At 43.8% G+C, this 21801-nt stretch overlaps 1 protein-coding gene across 5 annotated transcripts in view; it reads right to left on the bottom strand.

Moving 5' to 3' along the window:
- The window catches only part of BCL11B (BAF chromatin remodeling complex subunit BCL11B), a 174516-nt gene that overhangs the window by 141101 nt on the left and 11614 nt on the right, over positions 1 to 21801 (bottom strand). For 3 of the 5 annotated variants that reach the window (XM_048485357.1, XM_048485359.1, XM_048485355.1), the window contains exon 2: positions 12275 to 12643. In XM_048485357.1, coding sequence (XP_048341314.1) covers positions 12275 to 12643 — 369 coding nt within the window. The remainder of the gene's footprint in view (positions 1 to 12274; positions 12644 to 21801) is intronic. The other 2 variants (XM_048485356.1, XM_048485360.1) reach the window with 1 other exon arrangement.

Below are 21801 nucleotides of genomic sequence, written 5' to 3' on the forward strand. Positions count from 1 at the left end.
AGACCAAAAGTAACAATAAAACTCCAGTTCATTCCAACCTAATAAAATATATTATATTAATATTATTAGGACTGTATACGGCACAATAGAATGGTCCAATCACTTCACAGGCATTAGGTTACTAAAACAACAACCATGTGAGGTTAGCCCAGTGCTGACACTACAGTGCAAGAAGCTGAGGCTGAAAGAATTTTGGCTTACCTATAACCAATTTATGAACTTGAGATTTGCCCCAGAGATTTCCTACCTTATGGCTTAGCCGCTTGACACTCAGCCATACTGCAGCAGATTGAGACCACTTCTGCACATGCAGAATAATGCACTTTCAATCCACTTTCAATGCACTTTGCAGCAGGATTTTACTGTGCGGAATAGCAAAATCCACTTGCAAACTATTGTGAAAGTGGATTGTAAGTGTATTATTCTGCAAGTGTGAAAAGGGCCTCACACTACAAGCACTACAAGAAGGCCATTTTAAATCACCCTCCAGCAGAGCTGTAGTGAGGGGGAACTGCGCCTGGGGCACGTGTGCACCCTGCGCCCCACCACACCCCGGAACGCCCCCAAATACAACCTGGCGCATCACGCACCCCCCGCTCCCTTGGCGCTACGCCACTGCCCTCCAGAGCAGCTATTACTCTTAGATACTGTAGCACATCACAGATTATGGAAAGATTTCACCACTCCAATGCAACGGCTCCCTTTTCTAGTATGTGCTGAAGGGAGAGGAAACTCAAATGTCCCAACACCACTTTAAAATTCATGTGGCAACTATGGCATATATAGAGATCCTAAGTAAGGGCCTGCGAAAAGCTCCAAGGTTAGGGTGAGAAGAGGCTCAGAGGAAGATACACAGCAGAGGAGACAGTAATGGGGAGGACATGGGCAAACAAAGCAGCATAGATTAGATACGAAGGATCTCCTTATACTACAAATGCTTTTCAGATATTTAGCTATCGTAAGATTTCTGAGAATTGTAGCTTGGTAAAGGAGCTAGAAATGGTTAGATATTCCACATTCCTCACCACACAGAACTTAGACCAGATCCAATTGTGATGGATGTTATGTGATTGTAATCATCCACACCCTATACAGAAACAGGAAACGTAACGTCCCAAGAATATGTTGGGTAGGACCCCAGAATGAAAGTAAGCTGGTATGGGGCTGGTACAGAGTACCAGTAAAAAAGTGGATAAAATGGTACCTTCTATTTTATGCTTTGAGTTCTCGCAAAAGATACAGAGGCAGTAAGACATTTAAGTCACTTTCACCTCAGTTTCTCAGGGAGAAAGAATGGTCAAGTAAACTCTGCAACATAAAAAGTGGTCAAAAGAGTCGAAGAAAGGAGTCCAAGCAACCAGTGGCAGGTGAATGTGATCATTTTAGAAAAAAGTGAGGAGGGTAGACAAGGGAAGACCAAATGAAAGTTGAAGTAGGAAGTCTCCACTGAAAAAACTGGATGTTCAAAATCCATGTGGAAGGCAACAGGAAGAACACAGAAATGATCAAAGCAACAGGCATTTTAATAAAGAGTCAAGGGAACAAGGAAGAAAGTAGAAAGAATCACAGAAACTCTTTTCTGGGAGTTAAATGTAAAAGGGAAAAGATAGATGCATATTTTAAAACACTATAGTGTCCAACCATAGTTGGCACCCTTGCAGAAGAATTTTTGGGGTGGAGACAAGATCCTCAGCATCAGGTCAAGGCACAATGCCACTTCTGGAGCAAAATCAGAAGTGATATCACTGTGTCAGACACTGTAGGAGTCGCCCTGAACTCTATGATACAATAATAGATTTTGGGGACAGTCCTACAGCATTATGCCAATGAGAGGACAGCAATTCCACTATAGAACATTTGGCCTTCTGGATGGTGGGCAAGAGGGGATGGCAGCTCACTGAGGCACTTTGGACAAAACACAACACTGCAACACAAGCTTGCAGCTTATTCATAGCTTCATACTAATTCATGCCTACAGAACCATAGGCAGTTGCTCACTGACAGAGCATGTGATGGACAGGAGGCTAAGAGGCTGTCCTGCCCCTGAAGGAAAAATCAGCCACTCAGATGAGCCCACAAGAGGGCTGCTGTCCCAGCATCTAATCACCTTTGAGGAGACAGAGGATGTTGGAGAGAACACAGCAGAAGAAAGAGTTGAGTTCTGCCTCAGAGAGGGAGAGAGCAATGAAGGCTCAGGCCTGGCTCAGGAGAAAAAGCAAAGTGAAGGGGTAGCTCTGCCTGGTAGTGCGGCAGAGTAGTTTAGCTGTATCTTTGGGAGAGAAGAGAGTGTTAGGCCTGTCTCTGGTGATGAGCAGGCCTGGTACAATTTAGTCTGACTCTGGGGAAAGGGCAGGCTGATATGCGTGAAATCCTATGTATGAGAGAGGAGTCAACTTAGTGCCTGGTCAATAAAAGTCTGTTTGTGCCTGAAAGCACTGTAGAAAAGTCTAACTAATCTCGAAAGTCATAACCAGTTCAAATGTCTGTGCATCAGCCAGGTTTCTGCTTTGTCTACCTGGAGAACTGGGCTGCTGGTTTGTTCCTTGAGAACCAACCTGTAAATAAATACATCTTAATTGTGTATATATTAATCCAGCCTCAGTGATCTCAATAATCTTGTGCACCACAAAACTTACCTCACAGCAGTAAACCCACAGCCTATACTACTCGTTATCTGGAGAACACCTGAAAACTGAGGGGAAGGTTTATAACCCGAAAGTAACCTAGGCCGATTCCGCATGGGCCAAAAACAGCAGTGTGAAAACGGTGTGAAAACGGTGTAAAAGGGTTTAAAACAGTGTAAAAGGGTTTATACTGTTTTCACACCGTTTTCACACCACTGTTTTTAGCCCATGCTGAATCAGCCCTAGTTCCCAAAAATCTTAGGAGACTGTGGGCGTTTTCCCACTTACCTTCTGCCCCGCGCGGGGGTCCCCTGGCACTCCCCACTACAGGGGCGGCGACAACGCAGCTGCCCCAAAGCTGCCGCTGTTGCGCCCCCTCAGCACACGTCATTCCTGGCGCTCTTCAAAATGGCGCCTTTTGATGACCCTGTGCAGAGTGCGGGGTCGTGGGGAAGCCCGGGCGTGCGCCAGAAATGATGCGCGCTGAGAGTGGCACGCGGGATAGGGGGCAATGAGTAAGTGGGGAAATGCTCTATGTGCATCCCCTCAGTAGGAAAAAAAGTCTTGGTATACAGCCCCACATTCATGGCACCTCAAGTTAAAGGATCTCAGGTAGTAGGTAGTGAAAGAAACTCTCAACCTGAGCTCCTGGATACCTCCTGCTAGTCAAAGTAGACGATACCAAACCTCTGGTCTGACTCAGCTTCATGAGGTCTGAAATTCTCAAATACAAGATTACAGAATTTTGTCATCAGAAAATACTGCAGATGTCTTCATCCATGGCTATAAGGTGAAGTAAGTGCTGATTCTCAGAATCAGAGGATAAAAGGCACAGGGCATACAGCCATACAGTTTTAAGACCAGGAGCCATAACTGAGTTCCACACCCCTGATAACAGATCGTGTTCAAGAACTGAACCACTGACAGATAGCACCACGCAACCGCTACCAGTACAATCTCTGGAGCTGCAGCTATTGTGCAACTTCTCATTACATGCCACTAGTTTTATACAGGACACAAAGCATTTCCTTCTGCTTCTGCAACTTGAAAGGGTTTACCCAACAATGACTTCCATGTTTTTTTTTTTAAATGAAACCATCGAAACTGTAAAAGGCTTTCAATAAATAACTGAAAATAATGCCTGACTGTTAACCAAATAACTACAAAGGAGGGGGGAAAGAATTCCAGATCATCATAAATTAAGACTCTCATTTTCACACAACAATGGGGTCTTTTACCAGATACATATGGTGTCAAGACGTTATCGTTAACAAGCACCTAACTGTTCTCCCAAAGATACCACCCATCAGTCACCTCACAACTCAACCACTGGTTAAAAAAACTGCAAGGATGTGGGACTTTCAGGAGCACCAGTCAAGAGTTGGGTAAAGGAAATAAAGGCTCAGGTGACAGACCTGGGATGACCCTTGGAAGGATTCTAGGAATCCTTTCTGCCTCAGCCAACTCAGGGTTGACTGGTAGTATAAGACCATCTCTTGTTAGTTCAAGACCATCCCTGCACAACCACAGAAAACTACCTATGGGTCTTGGAAAATCCTGAGACACAGTTTTTAGGGGAGGTAGCCAGAAGTAAAGGACTGGTGCTACAACTCAGCGGTAGAGCATCTGCATCTACAGTTAAAAGGGTCACATAGCAGGGGACATGAAAGACCTGGTCTTGAGACTCTGGGGAGCAGATACCAGTCAGAGTAGAGAACATTGGCCTTGATGGACCAACCCAGGAGGGGCTGTGGCCCAGTGGTAGAGCATCTTCTTGGTATGCTGAAGGTTCCAGAAGTTCAATTCCTGACATTTCCAGTTAAAAGGATTGAGTAGTAGATGATGTGAAAAGTCCTATCTGAGACCTTGGAGAGCTGCTGACAATCAGAGAAGGCAATAATGACCTTGATGGACCAAAGATCTGATGCAGTATAAGGACACTTACATGTGTGAATCCAGATTTGGAATATGATGCGACAGGCACTGCTTGAATTCTGCTTCACCTGGGATGGCCACGATGGCTCTGCTCCCCACTTTCCTTGACCTCTTAAAGATTCAGCATTGCATAGTCCAAGAGAAAAAAGTCAAGGCATCAACATCACACCCAAGTTCTGTGCATGACTTATCACAACGACACACAGTCAGGAGAGCTACAGTACTGCGAAAGGGCAGAAGGGTGTGCAAACCATTCCAAGGGAAAAGGGAGATCCTTGAGATGGGACTGGAAGAGGTAACTGGGAACCCCTCTGAGAGCATCTGAATACTTCAAGAGGACAGGATTAGACAGCGATTGACTTGTCTCCCCGCCCCCTTTTGACAAATATAAACGCCCAATTATCTTTGAACAGCTTGTCCTACATGCGAATTGACACATTTATTTTACAGTAAATAAGTGAAAGTTATCTGCGTTTCCTTTACTGTTAATCTGCACACAAAGAAATAATAAACAGAGCTTGTCTACAAAAAATGCAACGGCGGCAGTCCTCAGAATTCAATTAAGCTAAAATAATTAATGCTTCCGCCATATTAAATTACTTTTACACATTTGAGCCACTGAAGATTTCTCCCCCCTCCTTTATTCTTTAATCTTTATTTCTCTTCCCTTTTTTCCTGTTCATTTTCTTTTTTTGAAAAAAAATTGTTTCAAAGTGCTGGGGAAGGAAGGGAAAGAGGTTGATTATGGGGGAGGGCGAAAGGGGAACTAAAATAAAAAGATGAGTACGGTTTGCAGTTCAAATGTAACAGCCTCTTTTCAGCTGACATAGCATGTTGGCTGTTGCGTTCCTTTGATTAAAATAACATTTTAAATGCTTTGAACAAACATATCTCCCCCCCCATTCTTCTAAAGGATTATTTTACATATTTCTTGGTGGAATGAAGAAATTTTCATTCTTCCTGTCGCAGCGCCGGAGAGGGGAAAAAAAACCCTAAGAATATCTGTCGTCACATAGAAAGTGAAAATATTGTATGCTGTTGCATTATTACAAAAAAAGAGAGAGAGAAGAGGTGGGGAGAAAGCTGCCTTAGAGATTAAGTTTCCCTTTTATGAAATCGTATTTAGACTCTTTTTTTAACAAATCTAACAACAATGCTCTACAGCCTCTCACTGGGAAATACCTTTAATGTTAAATACAGATTCTGATTTTCTTGGCTAATGCAGAAAGCCCTTCTATTGAAATATAAATAAGGGGCTTGGTATATCCCACTAAAGCCTTTGCGAATGACTTCTGTGAGGTTTTTTTTTTCCATGGCTACCCTCCATGGCTGTAATGCGAAGCTTTTATCCTACTATTGAAAACTATCCTCTGCTGTTTGAAAAAAAGAAAGAAGGGGGGGGAGGAAAGGGGGGGTAGTGCGGAAGGAGTCAAAACTCAACAGTAAAATAGAGGGACACGACAACCCTTTTTATCTAAAAATCCAGGCCCTAATTTGAGAAAGGGTTATTACTGCTGTATTTACGGGGGCATTCCTAGCCCATGTCGGGGGAAAGTACCATTCAAACACACACACACCCCTCCTTTTTTTGAAGATTCAAAATCTCTCCCAATTCATTTCTTCTATTTGATCTTTGCTTTTGCATTGAAAAAGATTAAGAGCTCTGGCCTGCCTCTCTTCCTTTCTTCTGACTATTATGATTATTACTATTATTCTTGCCTTATGAGTGAACGCTGGTTTTGTTTCTTTTAAAAAAAACCCATTTTGCAAGGCTGGAAATTAACGGAAACCAGAAACCCACCTAGATAATTTAATTTATATTTAAACCTGGATCGCTGCTTTTAAATGTTATTAATTATACTGTTTTTAAATGTTGTACACCGCCCAGAGCCCTCCGGGGATGGGGCGGTATAAAAATCCAATAAAATAATAATAATAATAAATAATAAAGAAGCCCACTGAGGATGGAGATGGAACGGGAGGGAACTGGAAGTTCACAATTTCGTTGTCTATGCTTTTTTAATCTACTGAACCAATTGCTCATTGTTGGGACACTGAAAGCATGCAGATGGATGGTGGTGTATTGCTAGAATTCATGGTGTAGAATTCAATTGTTTAGCATCAGGCTGAAACTGGAGTTGGGTTAAGACTTCCGTGCCTCTCACTATGGCCCCTTCCGCACATGCAGGATAATGCACTTTCAATCCACTTCCACAATTGTTTGCAGCTAGATTTTGCTATTCCACACAGTAAAATCCAGCTGCAAAGTAAACTGAAAGTGGATTGAAAGTGCTTTATCCACTAACCTGGATAGTTTTGAAAGGGGCTTGGACAGATTTATGGAGGAGAAGTCGATCTGTGGCTACCAATCTTGATCCTCCTTTGCAGACCAGGTGCTCAGGAGCAGCAGCAGCAGCAGGCCATTGCTTTCACATCCTGCATGTGAGCTCCCAAAGGCATCTGGTGGGCTACTGAGAGTAGCAGAGTGCTGGACTAGATGGACTCTGGTCTGATCCAGCAGGCTCTTTCTTATGTTCATTATACTGCATGTGCAGAAGGTGCCTATGGCAGCCCTAGTTGTCCACTGCCAGTCAGAGGGGCATAGGGATGCCAGGACTCCCATTAGGAGATTTGTTTTTCTGCCACTGCTCCAAATAGTGCCAGGAAAAAAACTTTTTTTAAAAACAGCAATATTGACTACGTCACAGTATCACTTCCAGGGAAAAAAACAAAAGCGAGGGAGGGTAGCTCTCCCAATCGTTGAAAACATTACAATTTTACCATAGAATTTCTTGTGATTCCTAGAACGACCCTTTGACACTTCTGGGCTTTTCCCGGAAGTAACACAGCAGAGAAGATGGTGCCCCCAACTGCATCAGCAACAGTGTAACATCACCTTCTGGGAAAACCTGGAAGCTACATCATGCATCTCTAGGGCCCCTTCCACACATGCAGAATAATGCACTTTCAATCCACTTTCAAGGCACTTTCCAGCTGGATTTTACTGTGCAGAATAGCAAACAATTGTGAAAGTGGATTGAAACACAGTGGTGGGATTCAAATAATTTAACAACCGGTTCCGAAAGGACTCAGTGGTGGGATTACAACCAGTTCTCTGAACTAGACAAAAAATTAGCTGCCAGTTCTACTGAACTGGCGTGAATAGGCTGAATCCCACCACTGATTGAAAGTGCATTATTCTGCATGTGCGGAAGAGGCCGAGGATTTGCCAGAAACTCTATTATCAAATGCTTTTTTAAAAAAAAAACAGAATTTGCTCTCATTCCAAGTGTAACATTTTACCTTTATCCCATGTGAATAAGTGGTAAACGTTCATTTAGCCTGCAGAAAATAGACTGCAGGAACAGCATTAAGATAAGAGGGGTAAACCTGCACCTTTTTGGTGTCTGCAACCAATGAGAAAAGCCTGTTCCTATCTTGCATATTCCCTGTTCCAGGCTCTGTTCCTGGTCATGCTGGAATATGCCGGAAAGGAGTTTTGACAGATTCAGGGATATAAGATGAAACAAGGCATGTGGGTGTGACTTCTCTGGAAGACAGATCAGATTTAGAAAAGCAGAGGATGTGTTCCTTTAGGAGTCCCGGATCTCCTGCAGCACGCTGAAAGCCGAATCCCAGCACATTGCACGAATATTCAGAAATCATTGTATCTAAGCCTGAGATTATCATAGGACTACTGCAAACATGGCATCATGGCTAGATATGTGTGAAAAAGACTATCATGGAATCATAGGCCGTTTCTGCACAGCAAATTACAGTGTTGTGCCATCGGTGTTATTGGCAATGCTGCAGCAACAGAGCGTTCGCATGGGCGGGCACTCCATAGAACAGCGTTCTTTTTCCCCAGGGTGGACGTCATGGGCGTTCGGCGCCAGGATTGGCCAGTGTGAGCCACCATTGTGGGGGGCAGGCTCTGCGGCACTGATTCCTGGAAGGCACTTCACACGCCAGCTGCGGAGCACCATTTTTGAAAATACTCACTCGTTGAGCGATTTTCAAACACACCGTTGTGGGGCCACTGGAGCATTGCTGCATTGTTGCAGCGTCGTTTCTGCAGCAGCAGCCATGCAAACTCCCTGCCCATAACGCTGTTTTTACTGTCCTTTTACTGGCTTCTTTGGCCCGTGCAGAAACGGCCATGGAGTTGGAAGAGACCACAAGAGCCATCAACTCCAACCTCCTGCCATGCAGGAATACACCGTCCGCACCTTTGACAGATGGCCATCCAGCCTGTTTAAAAACCTCCAAAGAAGGTGACTCCACCACATGCAGGTAAGAAAGGTGCAGTTCCCAAACTAATAATACCACCATAATAACTGATGCAGGAACTGTCTCAAGCCTTACTTTGAAAAGGGCAGATGCATACAGCTACTTCTCCAAGTGCAAGACGAATCTTCTAAGAACAGTACAGCAGTGAAAATCCTCACTGGTGCTTGGTGAATGGTTTAGCAAATAATCTGACAACATAATCTGAAACCCATAAAATTTGCACTGGTTACTGATGAAGCCACATGTTGAACTATTTATAAAATCAGGATACATATGATCACTGTCAAGAGATGTCTGCAAAAATTCACGTGGCAGAGGAAAATGTGCCTATCATATAAGTAATTTCAATCTAAGATATGTTTTATTATTGCATGGTCTGCATTACAGAAACTGCTGGCCAGACAGTGTTCAAAGTCTAACAAAGGAAAAAAGCACAGCCCCAAATCTACTATCCACTCTTTTCTTTCAAGCAGAGTACCGGTAGTGATATTGATGAGAACATTTTATGTTCAAAACAGAAATAGCCACCCTGAACATACTACAAGTATGCCACGTTCCAATCCACTATCTGCCTCAGTGCAAATACTTTTTGTCTTGAGGATCCACCTGTATCTTTTGTGGAAAGATCTGCAAGGCAGAATTGCAAGGAATCTGGGTGGGCTTCTCATAAGTTTTTCCAACAAAACAATATGGTTCTTCTGCCTGATAAAATGTGTACCTCATCCATAAGAGACATTCCAAAAGTATGTCTGTGGAGGTAGCATGTTTTAGCAAAGGTAAAGGAAGAAACCTAAACTATGCACAAATTCGGCACTCAGACTGTAGTACACAAGTGTGCATAATGTCTTATTGAGCAATTTTTTTCAATTTGCTTGTGTCTCAGCTTGGAGTGGCTAAAAGGCACAGATGCCGACAAGAAGGCAATAAGAAGCTACACTTAGATCCCCAACATGGTACTCACCAATGTGTTTCATGGCAGCCAGCTGCTTCTTCCTAAAAACACCTCTTCCCCAAAGCAAGGAGCCAGCCCTCGTGTTCTTCACCTGAATGGAGCACAGTGTGCTTCAAAAAAACCCCAGGAAGTATCATCTTTGAGTCTACAGGAAGTAGCCATTTGCAAATAGCTGCCCTATCACAGAATGACATGTGGCCTGGAACCTCTTAACCTTTCATAACTGTCTCTCATGGCATCCATTTTGTGCTTGGCCCCACCTCCCACAGCTAGGGTGGCCAATCTCCAGATGGTGGCTGGAGATCTACTGGGATTACACCTGATCTCCCGGTGACAGAGATCATTTCACCTGGAAAAGACAGACTCTATGGCACTTTGAAAAATGGACTCTATGGAATTATACCCACCCAAGTCCCTCTCCTCACCAAACACCACCGTCCTCAGGCTCCACCCCCAACATCTCCAGGTATTCCCCAACCAGGAACAGGTAACCTTACTCATGGCAGCCATTTCTAAGTGGCACCTATCATGTTTTCTCACAATTCTAGAAGCCTCCACAGGCTCATGAAGGTTGGGGACTCCTGAACTATCAAGTCTCCCTTTTCAACTAACAGTTACAAAGGCTGATGTCTCCAAAAGCCAAAATACAAAGCAAAAAGTTTTCCACACAGTAGCTCATCTAGATGGATACAGTCCCTTTTGGTAATGCCTCTGTAATGAGACCACGGGTGATCTGCTGTATACCCTCAAAGTTGCCTCCAGGCAGCTTTAACTTATACATCCAATTTCCCCAAGATGTCCAAGCTTTAGGAATGAAAACACCGACTACTTGTCAAATGCTGGCCTCAGACTGGCTTGTACACCTTTTTTTCCTCTCTGCTTGCAGAAACTACTTTATGAGGTGAACCATTTCTATGGTAACCCCTTTTTCTCACTCTAAAGAACATTTTGGTGCACGGAAGTTCTCAGGAACTGAGGTTGCCACTCATTGGTGAACAAACGTTATTATATTGGGTAATTTACTACCAGGGGACATAATGATAGCTATGAGTATAAGACAGCTTTAAAAAAGAAAACTGAACTCATCTGTGGAGAAGAGGTGCAGCAATGTCTAATAGCTACGCTTACTAAAGAGAACCTCGATGCTCAAGGGCAGTAAAACTCTGAATATCAATGCTATGAGGCAACTTCACAAGAAAGTCTTGGCCTCATTAGCCCTCCAGAGCAACTGACTGGTTGCTTCATGAAACAACATTTTGGACTAAATGGATTACTGGTCCTGATCCGACACGACTCTTAGCCAGTGAGAACCCTTATGTCCAAGCCAGATAAGTCGAGCACACCAATTTAATTTGGTATTGCTCTATCTACAACACAAGTCTGACCAGTTTTAAAAATCAATTTAGCAGACCTCTGGCAATGGCAGATCCCTGAAGGCACTAAGAATCCTTTCTTAGATCCACAGATTCCTCGGGGGAATTACAGAACCTAAGATTCATATAGAGGAACACTGAACCTGTTTTACTTTTGTGCCACACATTCCTTTCACTGCTTCCCTTTCACGCCTTACTCCCACGGAAGTTAACCACACTGTCATCTGATTACTGAACGCAAGGTTTATGTTTCCTTAATCTCCCCTGCTGTTATCGCACAGACAAAGTAAATGCATCTACGTTAACAGTCAAGATGAGATATCTCAAGATTTAGGCAAGATTTGTCTTCTTACCTAATCCAGACATGAGTCTGCTTCGGCACTGTGGGCTGGCTTTTACCCTGAGGGAGAAACCTGGGCAATGATTAGTCTGTGGGAAAAGCTACCTCAACCACTTTTGGCACATTTTTTCTGGACAAAGCCTAGACAGGGTAATGGAAATACTGTCCTTCCCCAGTGGCTCTACAGTTAGATAATTCAAAGAAGAAATTTGGCCCACGTTTACCCTCTGGCCTTGTGATTTGCCTGCAAATGCCAGGTTTGAAAGTGAGGGTTCAGCAGTTTGAGTTCTTGCAACCCAGACTATTATAGCCCATGTTAGTTCACACACCTGATGGACATCAATAGGAGGGGAGGGTGGAATGAACCATCTAGATGGTTCACATCCCAGAGTAATTACAGGATAAGCAAATACTTATTCTGGGGAAGAGACCAGTGTGTGTGCGTGTATACTGTAGTGGTTTCCCTCAGAACAATCAGGCCTGCAAAGGGTGCTCATTAGTGCAAGGAATTGAACCTTCCAAAGGAGAGAATCAACCGAGGCCTACGAAGCAAGAAATTTCCTCACGGCTCCCTCAGCTTCAGCCACGTGATTTCCATCACCCACCCACCCCCCGCCCCCTAGCTACTAATAAAGGATTGCGTTCTCAGATCTTTCCGGAAGCGTCTTTCCCACTTTTGAGAGAAAAAAGAGGGACGAGTCAAACAGACAGACACACACGTGGGCCATCCCGGCAGTTGACAACGCAAAACATGCTGTACCTGCAAGGTTCTCCTGCTTGGGGCAAATTCCTTTTGTAGGCGTGAGAAGACGGTCTTCTTCATCGGGTGTGACTTGGATCCCGATTTCCACTGGCTCTGACACTTTCCTGAGCTCGGCGCGCGACGAAGGGGGAGGACTGCTCTTATCCAGGTTCTTTTCGTAGCAGAGGCCACTCGTGCCATTGCACTGTTTCTTCTTGTGCTCTATAAAAACCAAGATGTCTCCCAGGGGGAAGTTCATCTGACACTGTCCACAGGTTAACAAGTCGGGGTCTGCTCCACCCGCTGCAATGCCGAGGCCGACCGGCTCCCCTAGCACTAGGCTCTCTTCCTCGTGGGCGATGGCTGTTTCCACATGGTCAGCCTCTGCTTTATGTGGGTAAGCAGAAAAAGAAAAAGGTGAGGGTCAGGGAGAAGGGGTGGGGAGGAGAAAGAAAAAACATGGGAAAGAATTGAGAGCGATTTGTTTCAAGATTTGCATGACCTGAATTAGAAAAGGATTTTTTATTTTTTTATTTAAAAATCCTGATATCATCTGCACTCTATTCCCCTCCCTCTCTCGTCTCCACAAATGATTTAAATACATTTTGCAACCAAGGCTGTCAGCAAAACAAAACAGGTAGATCTGATGTGGCTTTCCTGTCTGAGCCCTCTTTCTCCCCCACAGCCATGCATAAATAAGTAGCAAAGACCTGTTATGAGTACCTTGAGAACCATAACCTGTATGATGTGGTGGACAGGAAAATGGGCCGGAACAACGGCTCATGTCCTAACAGTTCAGAGCGATGGACCTCACTGCACCACCCCTACCCAAGTCACCAGTTCTCGGCTTCATTTCCTACGTCTGTCAAAAAGGGCACCAAACTGATCTGCTCAATAGGCTCGTTGTGGGACACATGAGGGTTTTTTTGCACACTGAAAAATTACTAATACAGAAACTACTTTGGGTCTTCCCGGAACAGCGGCCTTCTAAATAAACCACGTTGCAACACCTTTCCCTGTTTATAGCTGACAGTGCAACCCAGCACAAAGTCCTGTCTTGCTAAATCGTCGGGCTTTGAAGGACACTGCTTAGGTCCTCAGGGTGAGACTCACTCATCATCCTAGGATTGCCAGCCCGCCCCATTGCCACTGGCAAGGGATGGGAGTAGGCTGCCAGATCCAGGTTGGGAAACTCCTGGAGATGGAGCCTGAGGAGTACAATGCCAGAGAGTCCACCTTCCAAAGCACCCATTTACTATAGAAGGAACTGATCTCTCAAGTCTGAAGAAAAGCTATTGTTCCCAGGCATCTCCAGTTCCCACCTGGAGGCTGGCATCCCTATTACCCTTCTGCAGTATATCCCATTTTCCTGTTTCTGTTGTTCTTCCCTCCCTTGCACCAACCCCAAAAGGTTTAGTAAAGTGGATGTGTTCCCATCGCTGCAACCACCAACCTAGGCTTGTAGTGAGTGTGTGGCAAAAGGGGAGACTAGGCCACATTCGCCTTCCAGAAATAGCCTCTGGGCTGAAAGAGAAGAAATTGGTGCTGGAGTATCCAACGAGAATAGCGAAAGCAACTGGTGAAAACTAAGCACCTGTTCAAAAGGCCTGCGTCGGAAAGGCCTCCTCTGAACAAGATATTCATCTGCATAGGCCTCAGTAAAATATACAGGCCACAGGCTTCTCTGCAGCTGAACAAATCCAGAGGTGGGATCCAGCAGGTTCTCACAGGTTCCCGAGAGTAGGTTACTAATTATTTGTGTGTGCCGAGAGGGGGTTACTAATTGGTGATTTTGCCACGGGATTTTTGCCTTAGTCACGCCCCTCCTCTCAGCAGTAGCGCGCAGAACTTGAAGCAGTCTAGCAGGAGGTGCACCGGCATGCGTGGCTGCCTGCGTGCATTTGTTTCCCGCCCAAGGACCAGCGCAGTGGCTGCATCCTTGCCACAGCCCTGCCCAGGAACGCCCCGGCCCCAGAATGCCCGGCCACACCCCCTTCATGCCCTGCCCAGCCCCATTGGCGCTATGCCACAGTTTGAATCCCAGCACTATGGGAACCTGTTATTAAAATTTTTGGATCCCACCACTGAACAAATCCCATTCATTTGCAACTTCAAGGCAGCCTGCTGCTATCTTTAGGCCCAAACTCAAACTTTAGGCCCAAACTCATTGGACATGCAGGCATTCAAAAGGAGGTCTGGCCTAAACTTCCAGCGTGAACAGAGAAGTCCACATTGCTTTTATGGCTGTCTGGGCCTGCTTTTCCTCACAGAAGGAGACAACCCCAGGAACAGAATCATTCACCACTGCTGCCGACACCTGTGCTGTGGGAAGGTGGAGGGAAAGTTTCCTGGGGCTAGGAAGGCATGTCCAGCTTCAGGAATGAGTCCCCACCCAGTGCCAGGGTAGGTGATCTCCAGACAGGGAGCAGGTCTTGTAGGATTCACCTTGGGTGGGAAAAGAATCTATTGTTCATCCTCACTTTGCCCCCAAAGCACACACACAAACACAAAAATAAGGCTGTCTGCACGACAGCCAGGACAGATAGGAGAGATGCCTATCATGGACTACAAACAGTGGCCATTCGGCAGCCCGCCTCAGGAGGAGCGGCATCCAAAGTACTTTTTCTATTAACAGCCAGGATGAAAATATATCTAACAATCTCTGATGGGCTCTAGTTGTCCAAATATATCAGCTGCTCTTTAAACATTGCAAGCACAAGCCTGCAGCGTAACATGCAGGTCACAAGTGCTGTATGTACAAGCATTTGTGCAGGTTTCCACAGTTGGTTTATGGGGAGAAAGTACACGGTCCCTGGAAGTCGAAGTCACCACCAAACACACAAGGCACAGAGGATGATTACGCCTACCCCCCAAACCCCTTCTGTGACGGACTGGAGGCCGTCCTCAGCCATGCAGATGAGCCCACAAGAGTGCTGCTCCAGCATCTAATCACCTTCGAGAAGGGGGGTGAGATGTTGGAGGGAACACAGGAGAAGAGAGAGTTGAGTTCTGCCTCAGAGAAAGAGCAATGAAGGCTCAGATCTCATTCCAGAACAAGAGCAGATAGAGTGAAGTGCACCTTTGCCTGGTAGTGTGGCAGAGCAGTTTAGCTGTATCTCTGGAACAGAACAGCTTGATTGTTAGGTCTGTATCTGGTGATGAGTACACCTGGTACAATCTGTGCCCCTTCCGCATACGCATAATAATGCACTTTCAATCCACTTTCACAATTGTTTGCAAGTGGGTTTTGCTATTCTGCACAGTAAAATCCAGCTGCAAAGTGCACTGAAAGTGGATTGAAAGTGCATTATTCTGCATGTGCGGAAGGGGCCTGAGTCTGACTCTGGAGAAAAGTATGGGTGAAATCCTATGCATGAGAGAGGATTCAACCTAGTGCCTGGTCAATAAAAGTCTGTCTGTGCCTCAAAGCGCTGTAGAAAAGTCTAATTAATCTCGGAAGTCAAAACCAATTTAAATGATGCTGCCTCAGCCATGTTTCTGCTTTGTCTACCTGGAGACCTGCGCTCCTGTAAATAAATAAATATTTTCAGTTGTTCATATATTATTCCAGCCTCAGTGATCTCCATAATTTCTTTGAGCACCATAAAATTTACCTCCCAGCAGCGAACCCAAAGCCTATACTCTTGCTACTTGTAGAAAACCTGGAAACTAAGGGGAAGGTTTATGGTTCAAAATGAATCCCAAAAATTGTAGGAGGCTGTGTGTGACCGCCCAGTAGGGGAAAAAAGGGTTCTCACAACATCCAATTGCTGAAAACCTGTTTGCAATCGAATTCCTTTCTCTGCAATGGGATGTGAAAATGAATTTTTAAGGTGCTAAATTTTGTCTGGATTGGAGCCTAAATTTCCAATTCTGCACACAATTAGGTGTTATTTTCAAGTAAATATGGCTGCAGTCCTAGTTGGGAGTTAAGTCTTATTGAAATCAATGGGAAATCAATGGGACTTACTTCTGCATAAACATGAAACAGTCGAGCTGTAAGGACTGCAGGTAGCAACAGCAGCCTGTTGGCAGTTACTAAGCATTTTCCGGTTAGACAGCAATTCGGTTATGTCACACGCACTCGTCGTCTGTCCGTCCCCCCGTCTCCCCCCCCCAGTATCTGCTGAACCCCAAACAGCAACAGTCTCTCCAACACCCCTTTTTCTATCTTCTTTTCAGTTAATCTGCAAACAAGCCTGATGGCTCCGGAAGAAGTTCATTTGACAAACAGATGAGCTGAGCAACCACATCTAATCAACCGAAAGCAAAAATTAACAAAACTGCAGAAGATATAGCCAATTAAACATTTTTTAACAAAGGAATTCAGCTCAATTTTATTCTGCAAACCTACAGCCCGCCAACCCTGTGTATGTTTAAGGTAAGGAGTAAGTCAAACAGAACTCAGTAGAACATATAGATAGATAATAGCTTCCATTTCTTAATAGTATCAGATTATCTTGAGATAACAGTGCTAGCAGCACTGTTAATTTCCAGAACATTTGCAACAGGTTTTGTGAGGCTTAAAAATTATGTGTAGTCCCAATTATCCAAAAATATAATATGGGTAGTCCCAATTATCCAAATGATCTGCAAGGAACCCCCAAAATGACTGTATGTTTACTCTGAAAGAGAGCTATGTGATACCTCTTGGTCGATTTGAATAACTAGGAATTTGGGAAAACTAAGGGTCTCATAGCACATTGATGCAAAAGATGCAGCTCATTCACAGACCACAGTATGATGAACTTTAAAGGGGGGGGGGTATTTATTTCAACCACAGTATAATTAAAAAACCAAATATAACCCAATCTTCAATAAGGAACAATTCCCATCGGCTGGCATTTTTTGAACAAAAATTGTTTATAATTTGGCCTGATCCATACATAGAGAACTAACAGCGTGTAAATAACACAGATGAGCCACCAAAGAGAGAAAAGGAGAAGAGAACAGTAAAGCTCTGTGGGGCGAAAAACAAACGCATGGAAGCCCTGGCATTGGTGATTTGTTTCTGAATTTCCTGGAGACGGAAAAGCAGGAGGACAAAGCAGAACACTTGTCATAATTCCGAACTGCCATTTATGAAATGAACACAGGAATTTGGCCCGAATGTTAAAAAAAAAAAGTGGCAGTCACCAGCATTATTTTTAAAGAGGGAAAACTCCTTTCTGACCGGGAGACCAATTTCAGAGTTTCAGCCAGAGAAAACAGCTAAAGGTCAAAACATACCCAGCTTCCCTTTCCGAAAGAAATTTTTAATTAGTACGTAAATCATACATATCATAATCTGCATCGTTACCCACTAAGTCCGTGTGTGTGTGTGTGTGTGTGTGTGTGTGTGTGTGTGTGTGTGTGTGTGTGTGTGTGTGTGTGTGAGAGAGAGAGAGAGAGAGAGAGAAATATCAGATCTTGGCACTTGTTACATTCACAGCGGTTCACATTACAGCCCACGCTATCCCCCCTTGCCATCAACAGAGGTGTAGGAACCTACAGAATAGAAGACACACTTACAAAGGCTTTTGAGTTTCCTGCAGTTGCTTGCAGCCAAATTAATCCACTAGGTAACTCAACTCCAGGCATAATGCACGGTATGCGAAACCCATTAATTACTTTTTCCCCCCCAATCCCTTCCTCTAAGTTTACTTTAAAAGCAGTCGGTAGACAATGCCACGTAATTAATTTACCAATTTATTTTATGAAAAGACGCTTTGCCGTCGTGAAAATGTAATCATAACCCTGCGCTGAGCGGGAAGTGAGTGGATTTCTGTGCGAATGGTTTGTCACAATGCAAAAGGTAATTATTTAGTGCTTCTGTTCCCTTTAATGATCTAACATTGAGCAATACTGTTTATATTGAAGAGAGCTTGCACCTTTAATTACCAATTACATATACATAATTTTAGAGCCAAAAGGGAAAGGGGGAAAAAATACCAGAGAGCCGCAAAAAGGCTCCTTTAGACATCGTGTGCACTGTTTCTCTCTTTTGAGGTGGGAGCAAACTGTCAAAATATTAAAACATGCACACCCTAGAAGAGATAAGGTAAGGAACGGCAAGGAATAAAGTGAAAGGCACAACTGAACTCAACCAAGGTACAGAGAAGGAACCAGGGGGAGGGGGGACAGGAGATGAGCGAGAAGGAACCCAAAAATGCCTCTTAGCAAGTTCTAGTAACCATCTTGCCTTGCCCTGCCCTGCAGTTCGATATGCATATCAAATTACAGTGGCTAGATTATAGCATATATTCCGATGAAGTTCAGGGATGGTGTTGTTGTTGTTTTTTGCTTTTTGATTGTTATTTTACATCAGGATTATGTATTTTGTACCGGGGAAAAATTGCGAAAGGGGGGAAAGAGCAAAACAAAAACAAAAACCTGCGACCCTGGCTAAGCTTCTAGACCCACTTTGTTTAGAAACGCTAAAATATCATTCAGCTGCCAGCAACTGAATTATTCCAAAAAATCTTTTAATTTCTCTAATCATTTAATTAGCCTTGTAAAGATTATATATAGATAGAAATATACACATAGCTGCACATATACTTAAAAAAAACCCTATCCTGCTTTGAAGAGAAGAAGAAGAGTTTGGATTTATATCCCACCTTTCTCTCCTGTAAGGAGACTCAAGGTGGCTTACAAGCTCCTTTCCCTTCCTCTCTCCACAACAGGCACCTTGTGAGGTAGGTAGGGCTGAGAGAGTTCCGAAGAACTGTGACTGGCCCAAAGTGACCCAGCAGGAATGTAGGAGTGCGGAAACACATCCGGTTCACCAGATAAGCCTTCACCACTCAGATGGAAGAGTGGGGTATCAAACCCAGTTCTCCAGATTAGAATCCATCTGCTCTTAACCACTACACCATGCTGGCTCTCTTGGTCGATTTTTGCAAGATGGTTCTGCAAGAGTTCTTACGCTCTCCAGTAACTTCCCTCCTCCCTTTATCTACCCAACTTGGCTTCTCGTACTTCAATGGTCCCACTTGCGTTTGACCATAATTAGTTCAGTCGACCTGTGCCAGTTCATATGGAATCCTCTCCTCCCCTTCTGCCTCCACCAAAGAAGTCTGCAATGGCATTTAAAAAAAATAAATAACGTCTCGTCTCCCTTTCATCCTTTAGCATGTCCTCACGTTTGAGGACGTCAGGTTTACATTTTCTCCCTTCACAAATTCCTTTCAGATGGTAGTGGCTGGTTTTTAAAGATTTTTTTAGTGCGATAACTAATAAAAAAACAGGCTGAAAAACATTATAAATAAATTATATCTGTAGCATAAATTAATCTGCATTTACAGTCTACAACCTGCTCACTCCAGAGTGGGCCTAGCGATTGGATCGCTCTAGATTGAATGGGTTCTGGGAGATTTATTTCCGAATCAATAAGTCATCTGGCTTACTGAAGAAAAGGTCCATCCATTTGGGATAAGAACACTTACACTTGTGTAAATACTTGTGTCCTTACATGCAGATGCAAATTCCCATTTGTTAACTCTTTCATATTCCTTCAGTCCAGCAATCAAAAAACCCTGCTTTCAGATAACGGACACAAAAATATATAAGAATGTCTGAGGCATACTAACGTGGCCATTGGTCTGTTTTTTTGCATGAATAACAATGGCTAACCAAGGTCTCAAGAAGATAATTTAATTGCGGGCATTCCGCATGTGCTCTTCTTCTGAGTCACAACCTGATGAGAAGAAAAACTGTGAAAGATCTGTGCCCCAAACTGCTAAGTCCACAATGACGTCAACACATCGAGCTTGGGGACAAACACACAAAACTCACTACAATTTTCAACAGGCTGTGTTTAGGACTAACTTCTCTGGACTACAGTCATGAATTCAAAGTTATCAGCAGGCTTTAAAACTTCACTCTTGTATGAAGGAAGAATGAAATAGTCATTTCAGGTTTTCCTTCAAAAATGTGGAGACAGCTTGCTTTAACTTATCAAAGTCAACTGAAATTAAGCAGAATGTACGTATGCAACCTCTAAAGTTCTTCAACAGAAGGTTACCTACTTGGAGGCTACATACCTTATATTCACCACCTTATATTCACACGCAAAAAAAAGAAAAAGAAAATACTTCCACTGTGCACATTTTATTATTTTGAAATATTATTTTTAAAAAAGAAAAGAAAATCATCCAGTTACATTTCAAAATATTGTGTAGCGCATATGGCTCAGACTGACATGAAAAGAGTGGTTCTGGAGAAAATGTGGGTAACAGTCCTGTCAGACTAGGCCTCCAGAGGCTGTCGATAAAGTTTCTTCCTCCTCCTCCTCGCTAAAATAATTCCTTGAAAATTAAACAGCCAACTCTGGCACAACGGAAGTATCAAAAATGTGCCTTCCGTTTCAAGGGATTGAAAGAGGCTACAGTTCAAAAGGTTAATCATCACAGCACTCTTCATCAGAGTTTGTAATAACTGGTAATGCTAACAGTCCAACTTTTAGGGCGGTGACATAAGTACAATTAGATGAGGTAAGAGGATCACAATCACCAGTAGCCGACATGTAATTTAAACCTGGTTTCAGGTGGGTAGCCATGTTAGTTTGTAGCAGCTTAACAAATTCGAGTAGCACCATAAATATCAATAATTTTTTCCAGAGCAATAAGTTTATTATCCTAGGAAATTTTGCTGGTCTTTAAAGTGCTACCAGACTCAAATTGTGTTCTCTTAGCACAGTTCAATTTCTTTCACAGAGAGCAGACCGGTTTACAGGGCCCACCAGCCATATGTCAAAAAGACTTGAGTGTCAATGGAAAAGAGTGTCTCTTTGGCTTCTACAGATTTTGAATCAAGTTTCTTATGACCATTTCAGATACAACCCAGGAGCAAACTCAGCAGTGGCTCCAAGCATACGCTTAACAGGCAGCTACAGCCGATCACAGCTCCTTGACAAACATACCTGCACAGGACATGTGTCTGATGCGTTCTCATTTTCAGGTGTGTTCCTCAAAACTGCGATATGTGAACTGAGGTCATGTTTAAGTTCAAATATTTAATGGGAAAAAATTACCCCTACTCCCATTTCTAGACTTATCATCTAGAAACCGGGGGGGGGGGGTGTAATTTTTTTTAAGGGAACAAGATAATGTGTGGGTGGGGGAATATTTTGTGGTTTCCTCACTTAGGTCCAAGTTCTCCAAGGTATTGCAAGCAAGCATGGGAGAGGCCGGACGCTGATAAGAATGCCGCTGCTACAGTTATGTGCAGAGGCACTGGTAGGTGCTGCGATTGCCATGGGTACTGTAAGGTTGGTTACCATGTAAATCTCTTCACAGACCCAGATGAGCAGGCTGCAGATTAACCGGATCTGACTGCGTTTTGTAATGATGAACTGATGAATCATGCAGCAATTGCCAGCTGCACCCCTCTACTGGGAAATCCTAACTTCAAAAGGTATATTAGGCAGTCTCCCGCTCTGCCCCATGCAAGGATCTCCCAGTACACTCAAGATCTTCCAGCTGTTACGTCCAGAATTCTCCATCTCGCTTATGAAAAGAGACCCAAAGCAATCCGTTGCAAAGTTTCACTCTGAAGCTGTCTTG

This window comes from Sphaerodactylus townsendi, linkage group LG02, assembly GCF_021028975.2.
Source record: "Sphaerodactylus townsendi isolate TG3544 linkage group LG02, MPM_Stown_v2.3, whole genome shotgun sequence".
NCBI classification, from domain to species: Eukaryota; Metazoa; Chordata; class Lepidosauria; order Squamata; family Sphaerodactylidae; genus Sphaerodactylus; species Sphaerodactylus townsendi.